The sequence below is a fragment of the Genypterus blacodes genome, unplaced genomic scaffold (assembly GCF_046128005.1).
Source record: "Genypterus blacodes isolate CSIRO-AG114 ecotype Tasmania unplaced genomic scaffold, CSIRO-AGI_Gbla_v1 ptg000076l_1, whole genome shotgun sequence".
In the NCBI taxonomy this organism is placed as follows: domain Eukaryota; kingdom Metazoa; phylum Chordata; class Actinopteri; order Ophidiiformes; family Ophidiidae; genus Genypterus; species Genypterus blacodes.
This window is the reverse complement of record NW_027466885.1, coordinates 1,158,226-1,171,175: the sequence shown is the minus strand read 5'-3', so window position 1 is coordinate 1,171,175 and position 12,950 is coordinate 1,158,226. Positions and strand designations below refer to the sequence as shown.

Below are 12,950 nucleotides of genomic sequence, written 5' to 3'. Positions count from 1 at the left end.
GCTGTTTTCTCATTTTAGTCTCTTTTTATGTTGTTCGTTTTATTTTTACGGTACAATTTCTGCTGACAGAAGATTTTACTGACCCAAACAGTTTCTAAAGATAATGTATGTGCATATGAAGCATTTAATATGAATGTTGTGAAAATGACTATGACGTTAGGACCACTCTGAAGAACCTTTCAGACAAGTTTGACACATATTGGCCCAGATCAGAGCTGTGTGTGGTGGGCGACTGTACCTGAACACTGCGGCAGGTTGCAGGCCTTCACTTGGCGAGAACCCCCCGAGCACGGAGATGTCATACACTGTCGATAACGGGACTTCGTAGCCGGGTTGCGTGCGTCGCTGCAGGTCTTGGTGCAGGGACTCCATGACGACCAGGGAGAGAAGCCAGCATCTTCATCTAGGGTGGAAAAGGACAAAAAAACAACAACAAACCAGCGAGCAATGATAAGTTAAAAGGACGAATACAGAAGGTGAGAAATCAAGAGTGAAAGGATGAAAGGATATTTTACCTGGTATGGTTGGTTCTTCTGTAGGACCAACAGCTGGCAACAACATATGAGAAGAAATGAGTCCAATAGAGCCATTTAGAAATATGCACAACCAAAGATTTGGAAATTTACTGTATGTAACTATTCATGAGGGAGATGATTAAATGTTTCACATGGTCAGGGCTGGAATGAGCTGCTCTCTGGATCTATTCCCTCTGTCCCCATTCACGCACCATAGCACTGACTACATCCTGCGTTAGGACAACAGTCTGACACCTTGTACCTGGGCAGTCAGGGGCCTGGCAGTATGTCGATTCTTGGCGTGGACCCTGGCAGTCGGTCCCTCCATATGCTGGTGCAGGCTGGGTACAACTCCTGGAACGAGTCTTCAGTCCAAGGCCTCCACAGGACAGTGAGCACTGGCTCCAGGCGCCCCAAGCTGACAGGCCGCCGTTGACTGGGCAATGCTCCAGCGAGCAGATCCAGCGGCCATGTTGACACCAGCTAGAGTGAAGGTGTGAAGGAGGGTAGAAGCAGGATTGAAACAAATATTTTTTGCTTAAACATCTTTGGACCCACCCTCATCATGAACTCTGTTATCTACGGGTTCCCAAAGGTGTGAATCTATGTATGAACATGTATGTAGTGGCAAAGCTTCTCCCCTCACCATGAGCTGCAGTCATGGACCAGATTGTCTCCAGATTGGAGCTCCACGCCCTCAGAGACATTATGGAGGAGCAGTGATGAGACGGGCGTGGTGGAAACATTCTGAAGAGAAGACAGGAGCTCTCTGTCCACCAGACACGGACACTCCTGAAACACATTCATGCTACATGAGGATATTTCACATTATCTTAAACATGAAACCACAATGTTAATGACTTAAATGCAAGAAAGGGTTTCTGTGCTTATTTGCTTATCACTTTTCCAAGCCTTTTCTGTGGTGTAATAAGAAATACAACCTTAAAAACTATGGTGGCATTGTGCACACATTTCAAATAATAATGAAAATAAGATAAGAGACAAGATAATAAAACTTAACTTATCCTGAGGGAAATTGCTGAAATTAAGTAACTCAGTCTCAATAACCTTTAACAAACTGTAACGGCATTACAGCTTAAAAGCTTTCAGCTCTTGGGCTCTTCCTTTACTTATGATTATTATTGCAAATGACTGAATGAGTCAGAAAGATTTGAGGTAGTGTCGGCAGGGAACTGACTGGCATGCAGAGTCCACGGTGTTGGTAGGTTTGCAGGGGGCAGTGGCAGCCTTCCTCACAGCCGTCAGAGTAGCAGCCCTCTCTGCCGCTGACTTGAGCACAGCTGAAGGGACAGCCCTCCCCTCGCTCACACTCCCTGTACAGCCTGCCAGGAGGGCAGCCCACCTCTGCACAATCACATGCAAACAACAGGCAAAGAAAAATAAACACAAGCAGGAAATAAAAAACGTGTCGACTGAGTGAAAGCAGCTTTGATACTCACCGAGGCAGACCTGGGTGTTACAGGTCTTGCTCTGCCGGCTCAGGCCACTGCAGGGTGGAGAGTTACAGAGGCGAGAGCGAGACTGCTGGCCCCCGCCACAGCTGACCGAACACACAGACCACTGAGTCCAGGGCAGCCACGGGCCCACTGAGTCTGAGGGCAAAGAAGACACAGCTCAGTAAACATAATGTGGATCCATCACCTATTCATTTGGTATCTATTACCTCTGCAAAGGAGGCTATGTTTTTGTGTGTGTTGCTGCAACGTGAAAACTTAGGCAAGGAGTAGTTCCCCAGTCAGCTTTAAGTAGTTTATAAATAGTATGTTACTGTCTGTTTCCTCTTTTGACACCTCATTTTGTCCACCTCATTCAGCATCAGAGACAAAATGTGTTTAACCCTCAATTGAGCTCAGACAAGATTACCTGTGCAAAGATGAGTGTTGCACTGTGTCTGCTGCTCTGCCGCACCAAGGCAGCCCCTCCCGCCGCTCTGAGGAGACGGGTTATCACACTCGCGTCTCCTAGACTTGTTTCCGCCTCCGCAAGGAGAGGAGCACTCAGTCCAGGCTCCCCACTGACTCCATCCCCCATCGACATGGCAACCGGGAACTGACTGACAATGCAGAACCCCTGCATCACATGAACTGTAGAAAGTAAGGAAAAATGAATAACCCCTTATACAGATGTTATAAATATTCATTAATGGTCAAATTTCTTAAGCTTAGGCTTCATGTGTTTAGTTTCTTTTTAAGTTTAATATTGTTATTTTTCAGATACATTTTTCAACGTGTGCTGTACCAGTTTTTGCAGTCACTGACGATACTATCTCCTGGATTTGCAAACTCCCAATCAGATCTGCCCGGCCATGCCCATGATGAATTCATGGAATCCAGATCCCCTGCAGTGGAAAAAGGAACACAGAATTATGGGAAAGCAAGACAGAATAAATCTATTCCAAGCTGAATATCACCAAACACACACACAAAAAAGTAAATCAGGAGGATCTAACCAGTAGCAGAAGTGTTGTGGTATTTGCAGCGACACTCCTCTCTGGCCACACACACTCCGTCCTGGAGGACCATGTCACCTGGACAACCACAGGTCCGACTGCATCCGGGAGAGTCCATACATACTGTGTCACCATGGAGATCTGAACAGGAGCGTGGACAGGGCTTCCCACAAGGCCACTCCTCCTGCCCTCCACCACAGTCTGCACAACACATGAGGAGGTCCATTTGTTTGTGTCGGTCTTGGAATAAAAGTACTCAACCTCCACCACAAAGTACTACAAAAAACATGCTGACTCTTCATTTCCTTATTTCATGCTCATTCCATCCTATAACCTTCCATTCTGTCAACCAATGATTAGTATACAGTTTTATATTAAGATGACCTGAGCAGATGGTGACGTTATCATGGCAACCACGGGTCTGTCTGCTCTCTCCATGACAGGGCAGGCCGCCGAACCTGGCAGGAGGACTGTTACACTGCCTGGAACGATTGGAAAATCCAGCACACCCATCACAGTCTGACCATTCTGACCAGGGACTCCACGAACCATGAACTAGACATGGACACAGATAGCATAGGACACAAAAAGTAATGAGTAAGGAATGAGTAATGAATAGCTGTCTGCCTCTGACTGACGGTGCTCTACCTGGACAAAATGCGACAATGGGGCAAGTTTGCCTCTGAATCTGAACTCCGACCCCTTGGTGTATTTCCTGTTCTCCAGAGCAGATTGCCCCTCCGGCCTTGGGCTCGGGACAACCACAGTTCCTGTAGCGGGACACTGACTCTGCCCCACATGTCCTGGAGCATGGGGTCCACTCTGACCACTCACACCAGCCACCGGAGACTGGAAACACACCGGGAGAAGAGAATCCATAATTGTAGCCATTGACCTGTTAGCCAGGCTCAGTACTGACTCATTAAACATTATTTCATCATTTACACAGCACATATAAATGCTGATCTTACCCGGGCAAGGCTCATTGGTGCAGTTTAGCCTTCCACCCTCACAGGTGCTAAAAAACAATGAAAATAAAACAGTTCTGATATGAAATGAGATCCAAAATTCACAGCAAATCATATTGTAGTGGCCGGGAGAGCCTGTCGATGGGTGATAGACACTTATATGTAGAGTTACATTTGTCCCTTCCAGACTACGTGTGTGTATAAGTTCTAACCAGTTGTTACATCCGTCATGACTTGCTGTGGACTCTCCTGGCTCCAGCCGCTGTCCAGTGCTGAGGTCCAGACAGGAACAGTCCTCTTTCGCCACACAGATTGTCCCGTTAGCAGACAGGACCTTTCCCTCTGTGCAGTAGCAACCTGGCTCACAATGCCACTCACAGTGCTGCATGATGGCAAAAAGCATTCAAATACAAATTACTTAGACCAGTAGTTATGGGTAGCAACAGAGTTTGTGAGTTGTGTTTGGTGCGATACTCACAACCAGGTCATCACAGGAGCGAGGACAGGATGGACCACAGCTACTGAACACTGTTCCTGGGACCTGGTTGCACGGAGCCACTGAAAAACACACAGACACACACAGCTTTCTGACCTTATTGACACTTAAGTTCCCGCTACAACTTCTCAGCAGGCTACACAATATATTATATATATTGGGCTATACAAATACAGTTGACTTGACTGAGAATTTAGAGTTCATTCAGGCTGAAAAATACACTGCCTCTTGACCAATCACCTCTCTTGGAAAATTCTCCAAGACACTCTCTAACTGTACCTGGGCAGTGGTCAATGCTACAGGCGATGACTTCAGTTCCCAACCCCTCACAGTAATTCCCCTTCCCCTCCGGGCTGGGACTGTCGCAATCTCTCCTCCGGCTCCGAACGCCCCCGCCACACGACTTGCTACATTTGGTCCAGTTACTCCACTGTCCCCAGCCGCCGTCACCTGGAAGGAACCAACAGACCGTGAAATTGAAAGCAACCAACAGCTTGTTACCAGTTTATAAGCTACGAATGCTGAAAAAGTGTAGATAAAGATAAAGATTTGTGGACCAAAGGATCATTTAAACAAGCGGGTAGCTCTGGTTGTACAGATGTTGAAGATATCAGAGGAGAAAACATGAGCCACAAACGTATCTATTTATTTCCTTGTTGTGGCGCCATTGCAAAATGGAGCTTGACATTGTATCGTATGGAACACTACTCTCTACTTTTTGGTGTAGAAACAACTAATGTAGGTGCAGTGCAGTCAAATCACAAATACAGGAAGACATTGCAAGTGTAAAATGAAATGAAGGAGAGGAATCATAGTGAGAGACTTACGGTCACATGGGCTTGAAACACACACTTGATCCTCGCGGTGAGGTCCCAGACATGGCTGGCTGCTGTTGAAACGCTGAGGGCTGGGACAGAAACGGTATCGAGACTGGAGACCAGCTCCACACGTCACCGAGCACTGACCCCATGGAGTCCACATTGACCACTGGCCGTCAACTGTGTTCATCAGAGGAGCAAGACAAGGAAGAGACAGGAAAAGGAAGAAAGACAGCAATAAAATAATCTAGTTAGTTATTACAGTTTTAATCAAAGTAATTCACCAGACTTAAAATGTGAGGCTTTCAAAAGAAATACTTCAGAAAAGATTTGGATTTAAATCAAACCATAGCAACAGTTCATTCATACTAATTCAATAATGTATTAAGAAATGGTTCTACATACCACCACAGCTGAACTGAGTGCAGTTAATTAGCCTCCCTGCTTCACAAGTACTGAAAATGTAAAAAAAACATGTTAGGTCATCATTTCTTCATATGCTCTAATCCTTTCTATCCATTTTTAAATATTTATCCATCAAGGGTTCTGTCTCGGACTCATTTGCATCTATTGACTTCAGAAACTACACATTTGGTTTGTACAAGCTGTAGTTTCGCTGTAATATGGTTTAACACATATTGTATGTATACAAATTGTGGACACCAATGTACAAAAAGATACAAAGTGTGTTAATTTGTGCGTAGTGTAACTTATACCAGTTGTTACAGTCAGAGGGGACGATGTCTCCTTGCTTGTACTGCACTCCACCCACATCGCAACGACAGTCAGACTCAGGCACACACACACCATCCTGAGAATATTGGAGGATGATTAACACTGAGGGGTAATAATGTTTCTGTTTGTTTGTGTGTGTGTGTGTGTGTGTGTGTGTGTGTGTGTGTGTGTGTGTGTGTGTGTGTGTATGTGTGTGTGTGTGTGTGTGTGTGTGTGTGTGTGTATCTACATATCCTTATTTACTATATAAACCTCATCCACCTGCAGTACAGCCCCGTTTGGACACTGGCAGCCTGGTGTGCAGTTCCTGCTGAGGTCCATGGTGAGGTCTGTGCACGTCACTGCTCCCCTCACACACTGATGCCACTCCTGGCCTGTCAGACACACCTTGTCACCACCTGACAAAGCAACATTGAGATCAGGCGCGTCAGATTTGGTCGTGAAATCAGACAGTCTTCCATCTGTCTTCCTTGCTCATGGACAATTATTCATTCATTCATTACAACAAATAATACTTTTTTTGCACCGTCACTGTCTGTGTTCAAGGTGCAGGTACTCTTATGTTAAGGTTGCAACTTCCAGTCAAATAACTTTAGCAGCCATTCATCACAATGCAAACCTCCATCAGGGCCAAACTGTTCAAAGAAACAGAAAAACATTCCTGGCTCCAGAACATATCCCGTTACTGAATACATCTACTATATTCTGCTCCTATATGTTGCAGGGGAATTCGTTAAAGTCTTTAGTCACATTAAACAAAATATAACTGGGTAAGACACTGTAAGCATGTTGTACCACAAGCCTGAAGGTTGCAGGCGCTGAATTGCTGAGCGGTGCCATGGACTCGGATAGGCCCTCGGGTTCGGGTCCTGTAACCTCCTCCACATGTCACTGAGCACTCTGACCATGTACCCCATGGCTCCTTCACACCTAAAACACATCATATATGTTGTTTAATGAGTTGAATTTAAATGAATCCCATCTGCTTTCACTCATTATTGAAACAGCAGCACTAAATCCTCACCAAAGCACGGCTCGACGCTGCAGGTATCGATACCAACTCTCTCTCCTTTACAGGGGCGACCACTGAATGCTGGAGGAGGATTGGTTCCCGAGCGATACCGCCTTCTCACACCGACATCACACGTTCGACTGCAGGTGCTCCATTGGGTCCAGCTGCTCCAACCGCAGTCCACTGAGAAGCATAAAAAACACACGACACCCATAGGACACAGACAGATAAAGAAAGACAAGAGTGATAGAGTGATGAGGGGTTTGAGAGAGAAAGACAACAGAGAAGAGAATGAGATAAGCAAGATAAACATTATACGATCAAAAACATGCAGTCATAAAGTCACTCACCAGGACAGGGAGCAATTCCACACTCCATTTCTCCATCTGTGCAGGTACTTTAACAAAATGCGAAAAAAAAAGTTACATTTATTTGAGACAGTCAAAACCATTATAGATTTTTTTTTACAATTGCAAATTTGAGATGGTTTTGAACAGAAAGCCGTAAAGACAACGCTACTAAAATAAAATGGTTTGTTGCTGTTGCCAAGTGCTTGCTCATGGGGGAATGTTGGGCTCCTTTAAATGCTCAGTATGCAAAGTGCCTTCCGATAACGTTTGTTGTGATTTGTCTTCAGTTATTTCCCTTGTGCTACTCTTTCCACTGTGTCTCCTGACTTTGGCAGCTTGTGTCCAAATACAGAGATGAGCTTGGATTTAAACCCCTAGAAGATAAAAACATTTTAAAGAACAATTTCACACTAGTTATGTACCAGTTATTGCAGTCATCAACAGGCAGGATGGCACCAGCCGCATACTGCTCCCCCTGGTAGTAACATGGACACTGTGCCAATGGTACGCAGCTTCCGTTAAGCAGGTAGAAGCCATGGGCGCAGTAGCAGCCGTCATAACACGCTGTAGCACACTCGACCTCTGCTGGGGTCATGTCCAAACACACCCGAGGACAGGCACCACCTTGAGCCTCACACTCAGCCACCATCATGTACACCATGCCCTCTGGACACACGCCTGACAGGAGAGGAAAGAAGAAGAATTTCACATACAATACAAGAAAGCACCAAGGCCAATCATTTCTCTCATTTTGCCATAGCACACAAAACATGAACAAAGTATTTCTGTGTTAATTTAACTTTTATATAATCACACTGCTTGGTTTGAAGGCTGGTTGTACCATCCTGATCTCTACTACCATCTATTAGTATCTTAGTGCTAATAAAGGTTTGGTGACATTTCATCTCTCATCCCAAAGGCTTCTTCAGTTCAGGAATGAGGAAACAGAACACACACAGAAAACACTTGTGTTCATCACACTACCTGTGCAGGGATGTGAATTGCAGTCTCTTGTCTGCATGTGTGGCCCAGAGCAGCTACTGCCCCCATGCTGTGGGGAAGGGAAATTGCAGAGTCGTTCTCTTGTTTGGACACCAGAGTCGCACTCAGATGAGCACTGGGACCATGATGACCATGCAGACCAGCCGCCATTCACTGCAAGTGTAGAACTCAAATCAGTTTTGTATTTTCTGATTTCTATCCTTTGACATTTTATCACTGTTCACTGTCATACCTGGACATTGAACAGTGTTGCAAGGCTCTTGCTCCTCACTGTCTCCATCACAGGGTGTCTGTGTTTGGTTGCAGCTGCGGAATCGTTGTCTGAGTCCCACGTCATTAACGTGGTGGAAACAGGTCTTACTGCACTCAGCCCAGCTGGTCCATTTGCTCCATGTTCCATCAGGGAGTCCTGCACAACATGGCAAACAAAAACGGATCACATTACCATCTGGCGGTGGGTGTAAAACTTTCAGGTTATGGCTCCACATCATAAAATATACATGTTGTGGAAATATTTACCATTAATAACAACAACCCCCTTGCTATTTCACCTTTTTACCTTCACATAACCTCCATCAGACACCCAGACATTTCTACACACTCAGTACCTTAATCCCTCGTCATACACATGCAGAAACCCTCACCTAACAAATATCTTTTTGCTGTATTCTTGTGTTTTTGCACTATTATTGTATTTACCAACTGTGGTTTCTATTGCACACCTGCAACCTGCACCTATTCATGGAGAGGCAATCTTTCTTTGAATTGCATCTAAGAAGGTTTCTTCCTTTTCCTTATACATTATGGAGGAGGGGGGAACTTACACCTCCCTTTTTCTCTCATATGTAATGTTACTTTCTAGTTGTTGTTGTCTCCTCACCACAATAAATGTCATTTCTGTCTCTCCACTAAATACATTCAAAATAAATTAAAGATAATTAAACGTTTGAACAAAGACAAGGATATTGATTTGTTTCTTCGATTTGTGAGCTGGGTTACCAGGGAGACAAGGGCTGGAACAGCGGCGAGCCTCAGTGGACTCTCCTGGACACGGCTGAACTCTGACTACTCCTGAAGGGTTCACTGGGGACCTGGGGAGACAGACGAGGCAACAAGACTGAGATTTCATTGCATCCTAAATTTAATCTGCCAGTATATACAAACATGTACAAGGCTACAGAAGGCAGAGATATATTCAAATGAGGCCAGATTACTACTAGATGCTACAATCACATTCTTGCTGTTTCACCTGTAGCGTTGTTGAAGGCCAACACCACAGGTCACATCACATGGTGCCCACGACGTCCAGGCTGACCAATGACAGCTCAGCACACAGATTGACGCATCACAGGTGACTCGACCATCTCTGCACACACTGGTGGGAAAAACAGATTATATCAAATTATTCATTAATACATTCCAACCTGTAAAACAAGTGATGCGACACACATGGCTGAATGGAATTAGTGAACAACTTTATAATATTGAGGTTGGTTCCTTTGTCTCACCATGTGGTGCACTCGTCCTTCTTGACTGTCTGTCCTGGCTGCAGTATTAAGCCATCAAAGTGACAGACACACTGGCTGTCATTCACACACTGCCCCTCCTGAAGGTACAAACCAGCAGGACAGCGACACCCTGCAGGAAAACACAACATAGAGTTTGTCTTAAAGGGGACATATTCCCACTGGCTCCAGCACCAATCTGCACTTTGAAGGAGAGTTGGAACACATACATATATCACAACATCAATGGAGCTCATAAACAGAATAACTAACACTCCCTTTATTGACATGATATTATATAGGACAGTGACATTGTAGGCTCTTTCTTTCGTACCCGTCACACACGTTGTGGTGCAGTTGTTGGGTTGTGAGCAGGTAGGAGGACAGGGCTCGACTCTCCCAGCCAGGCAATCTGCTTCAGTCACCAGCACCATGCTGTTGATACAGCCTGAACAAATGTTTACGCAGTCAGTTAGAACAATGACAGATTTCAAGGACACAATTCAGCTCATTTACTAGGTTCATCATGATGTAAAGTGCTCATCATGGAAGGAAACAATGCCAGGTTAAAAGTTTTTGGAACTTCTACGTTCAGGTCAGTCATTGTTTTCCCAAAAGTCAAGTCAACTTTATTTGGAAGGAAAAAGGAAGAAACCTCGGGAGGGGCAATTCCAAGAGAGCTTCCCTCTCTTTTAACAGCTAGGTGTTTGGAGAATAACATGAAAGACAGAGAGAGAGAGAGAGAGAGAGAGAGAGCGAGAGAGAGAGACAGACAGACAGAGAGAGAGGGACAGAGAGAGAGGGACAGAGAGAGAGACAGAGAGAATGATATAAGCACAAAATAATACAATGTAATCCTATTAGCGCGAATATCTGGAGCAGTCTAGGTAAGTAGGTAAGCTGATGATGTTGGGGGGGGGGGCAGTTTTGAAATCCTGTCTAAAGTGACGAGTGTAGAAAATGTATTCCAGAGAAAAGGAGCGTGGTACGGAAATTTTCTCTTTCCAAACGTCTTTGTCTTGACCTTTGGGATAACAAGTAGGCCTGTCTGTAAGTGGCAATAAGGTCATAAAGATACACTGGAGCCAGGCCATGTAGCATCTCATAGGTTAGAAGTAAGACCTTAAAACAGAAGAAAGGGAAGAAGAAGAAGAAGGAGGAAATGAGGGGATAACTATAGAAAAAAGAAAAAGCACAAAAAGAGGGAAGATTAGAGCTTTCCAATAGTTAGGCAGTGAGTGATGACGACGTCAGACTCACCTGTCTGTGTGCCCGTGTCTGTGCTGCAGGGCTGACTGTTACAGCTCTGGGTCTGCAGGGTCATGCCTGAACAGTCTCGGCCACCATTCTTCGGAGGAGGAGCAGAGCAGGTCCGATTCCTCTGCCTGAGCCCCCCCCCACACTGGGCATCACAGTCCGACCACTCTGTCCACTGAGACCAGTGGCCATCAGCTACAAGACACATACAGCAGAGATAGTGAGTAAAGATTTAGTGGACATTAAACAATAAGGTTCGAAAGAAGGAATATGTTCGACCTGGACATGCTTGAGGGAAACAGGCTCGGCTGTCAAACTGGGCTCCACCACAGGCCCCTCCAGGCAGAGCCACCCTCAGTATGTCCCTCTGACGAAACAAGGAGCCCAGGCCGCAGGACACGCTGCACTGACTCCACGGCGTCCATGGAGACATGATACAGTCCACTACAGGAAAGGAGAAAATAACGTGCAACAGACGTATTGGTAATCCATAGTTTGGTCTCACCATTAGGTTTTGAGGATATATATCATACCACAATCTTTCTCATCCGACCCATCAATGCAGTCTTTGTGCAGGTCACACCTGCGGTCCAGGTGGACACACTCCCCACTGTCACAGGAGAACTGCTTGGGAGAGCAGGGACTGGGCACTAGGGGTCGCGGTGGAGTCACCACTGGCCTGGCTGTGGTAACCAAGGGAACAAAGAACATACAGAGAGATTCATTACATTTTGTCCTGCGCCATTGTATGTGATATTGGGCTATACAATGAAATTTGATTTGATTTGGGTGAGATGACAATTACTTTTATTATTATCATCACTAATTATTATTATTCTAATAAGGTTGTATTGAAAAATTAAAGCAATAGAGCTGTAAGAGCAAAAACAACAATGACATGTTATAATCCAGTACTCTAAATGACTGAAATGAGTTTTGATGCATACCACAGTGTTCTTCATCTGACCCGTCCAAACAGTCCTGCCTGCCGTCACACACCTGTGCAGCGTCCACACAGCCAAATAACCGGCATGCAAATTGGCCTTCCACACAAAGCTTTCGAGGAACGCTGCCATCATGGTGGGTTGTGGTGATCCATGGTGCTGAAAATGAATAAATAATTCAGGTTACAATTCATATCCATTCAGTATTGCCAAGTGTCTTGATTCTTTCTGTTGATGGTAGAATATTTAGCAAAGCCATAGGGTTCTGAGTCCCTCTCACCTCGTGTGGTGTACACACCAGGGCCTCCAGCGTGGAGAGTTGAGAGATGCAGTCCAGGCTGACCTGTAGTGCCCTGCCCACGAGAGCCAATGACCCCTGTCACATGTGATCAATCCGGGGAAATAAAACCAAATGATTAAGAGTGCACTGCACATCTGTTGGGTTTACCTCTCTCTTATAAAAATGTCAGAATCTGACATGAAGGAGGAACTGACAGTCAACAAAGAGTATAATACAATACAATTACAAGGGAAAATTAACAGCAATAATAATGAATAATAATGATAATAATATGAAGATGTTAGGTTCATCTGTGACCCCTGAGCTACCTGATGACGTAAATTCAGCCACACCAGGATGGCTGCCATGGGGCCTTGTGGTATAGAGGCCCGGGGAACCTGTTGTGCCGTCTTGGAAACCTGGTCTTCCTGTTGGGCTGGTCTGGTTCTGCAGTCCAGGGGGGCCCCTGGTTGGAACTGTTCCTGAAAAGGAGGAAATTAAATAACTGTGAATATCAGCAAGCAAGGGGCTTTTTATAAAAAGGTGCTATTTATCAATCTGTTCATTGTATCTGTTGACCATTTACTTATTCATGGCT

The 12,950-nt window shown here is 45.2% G+C and overlaps 1 protein-coding gene across 1 annotated transcript in view; it reads right to left on the bottom strand.

The window, feature by feature from the left end:
- The window catches only part of sspo (SCO-spondin), a 51,830-nt gene that overhangs the window by 18,932 nt on the left and 19,948 nt on the right, over positions 1-12,950 (bottom strand). The window contains exons 55-89 of the mRNA XM_076158236.1: positions 12,671-12,834; positions 12,353-12,425; positions 12,075-12,231; positions 11,662-11,819; positions 11,408-11,572; positions 11,132-11,323; positions 10,206-10,319; positions 9,875-10,004; positions 9,616-9,741; positions 9,366-9,457; positions 8,599-8,775; positions 8,349-8,519; positions 7,787-8,042; positions 7,365-7,411; positions 7,027-7,197; positions 6,798-6,932; positions 6,264-6,400; positions 5,984-6,078; positions 5,673-5,722; positions 5,277-5,447; positions 4,729-4,899; positions 4,432-4,511; positions 4,166-4,335; positions 3,957-4,003; positions 3,634-3,834; positions 3,370-3,540; positions 2,986-3,186; positions 2,775-2,886; positions 2,400-2,620; positions 1,976-2,128; positions 1,714-1,880; positions 1,162-1,307; positions 778-998; positions 516-548; positions 239-403 (exon numbers count right to left, since the gene is read on the bottom strand). Coding sequence (XP_076014351.1) covers positions 239-403; positions 516-548; positions 778-998; positions 1,162-1,307; positions 1,714-1,880; positions 1,976-2,128; positions 2,400-2,620; positions 2,775-2,886; positions 2,986-3,186; positions 3,370-3,540; positions 3,634-3,834; positions 3,957-4,003; positions 4,166-4,335; positions 4,432-4,511; positions 4,729-4,899; positions 5,277-5,447; positions 5,673-5,722; positions 5,984-6,078; positions 6,264-6,400; positions 6,798-6,932; positions 7,027-7,197; positions 7,365-7,411; positions 7,787-8,042; positions 8,349-8,519; positions 8,599-8,775; positions 9,366-9,457; positions 9,616-9,741; positions 9,875-10,004; positions 10,206-10,319; positions 11,132-11,323; positions 11,408-11,572; positions 11,662-11,819; positions 12,075-12,231; positions 12,353-12,425; positions 12,671-12,834 — 5,040 coding nt within the window. The remainder of the gene's footprint in view (positions 1-238; positions 404-515; positions 549-777; positions 999-1,161; positions 1,308-1,713; positions 1,881-1,975; positions 2,129-2,399; positions 2,621-2,774; positions 2,887-2,985; positions 3,187-3,369; positions 3,541-3,633; positions 3,835-3,956; positions 4,004-4,165; positions 4,336-4,431; positions 4,512-4,728; positions 4,900-5,276; positions 5,448-5,672; positions 5,723-5,983; positions 6,079-6,263; positions 6,401-6,797; positions 6,933-7,026; positions 7,198-7,364; positions 7,412-7,786; positions 8,043-8,348; positions 8,520-8,598; positions 8,776-9,365; positions 9,458-9,615; positions 9,742-9,874; positions 10,005-10,205; positions 10,320-11,131; positions 11,324-11,407; positions 11,573-11,661; positions 11,820-12,074; positions 12,232-12,352; positions 12,426-12,670; positions 12,835-12,950) is intronic.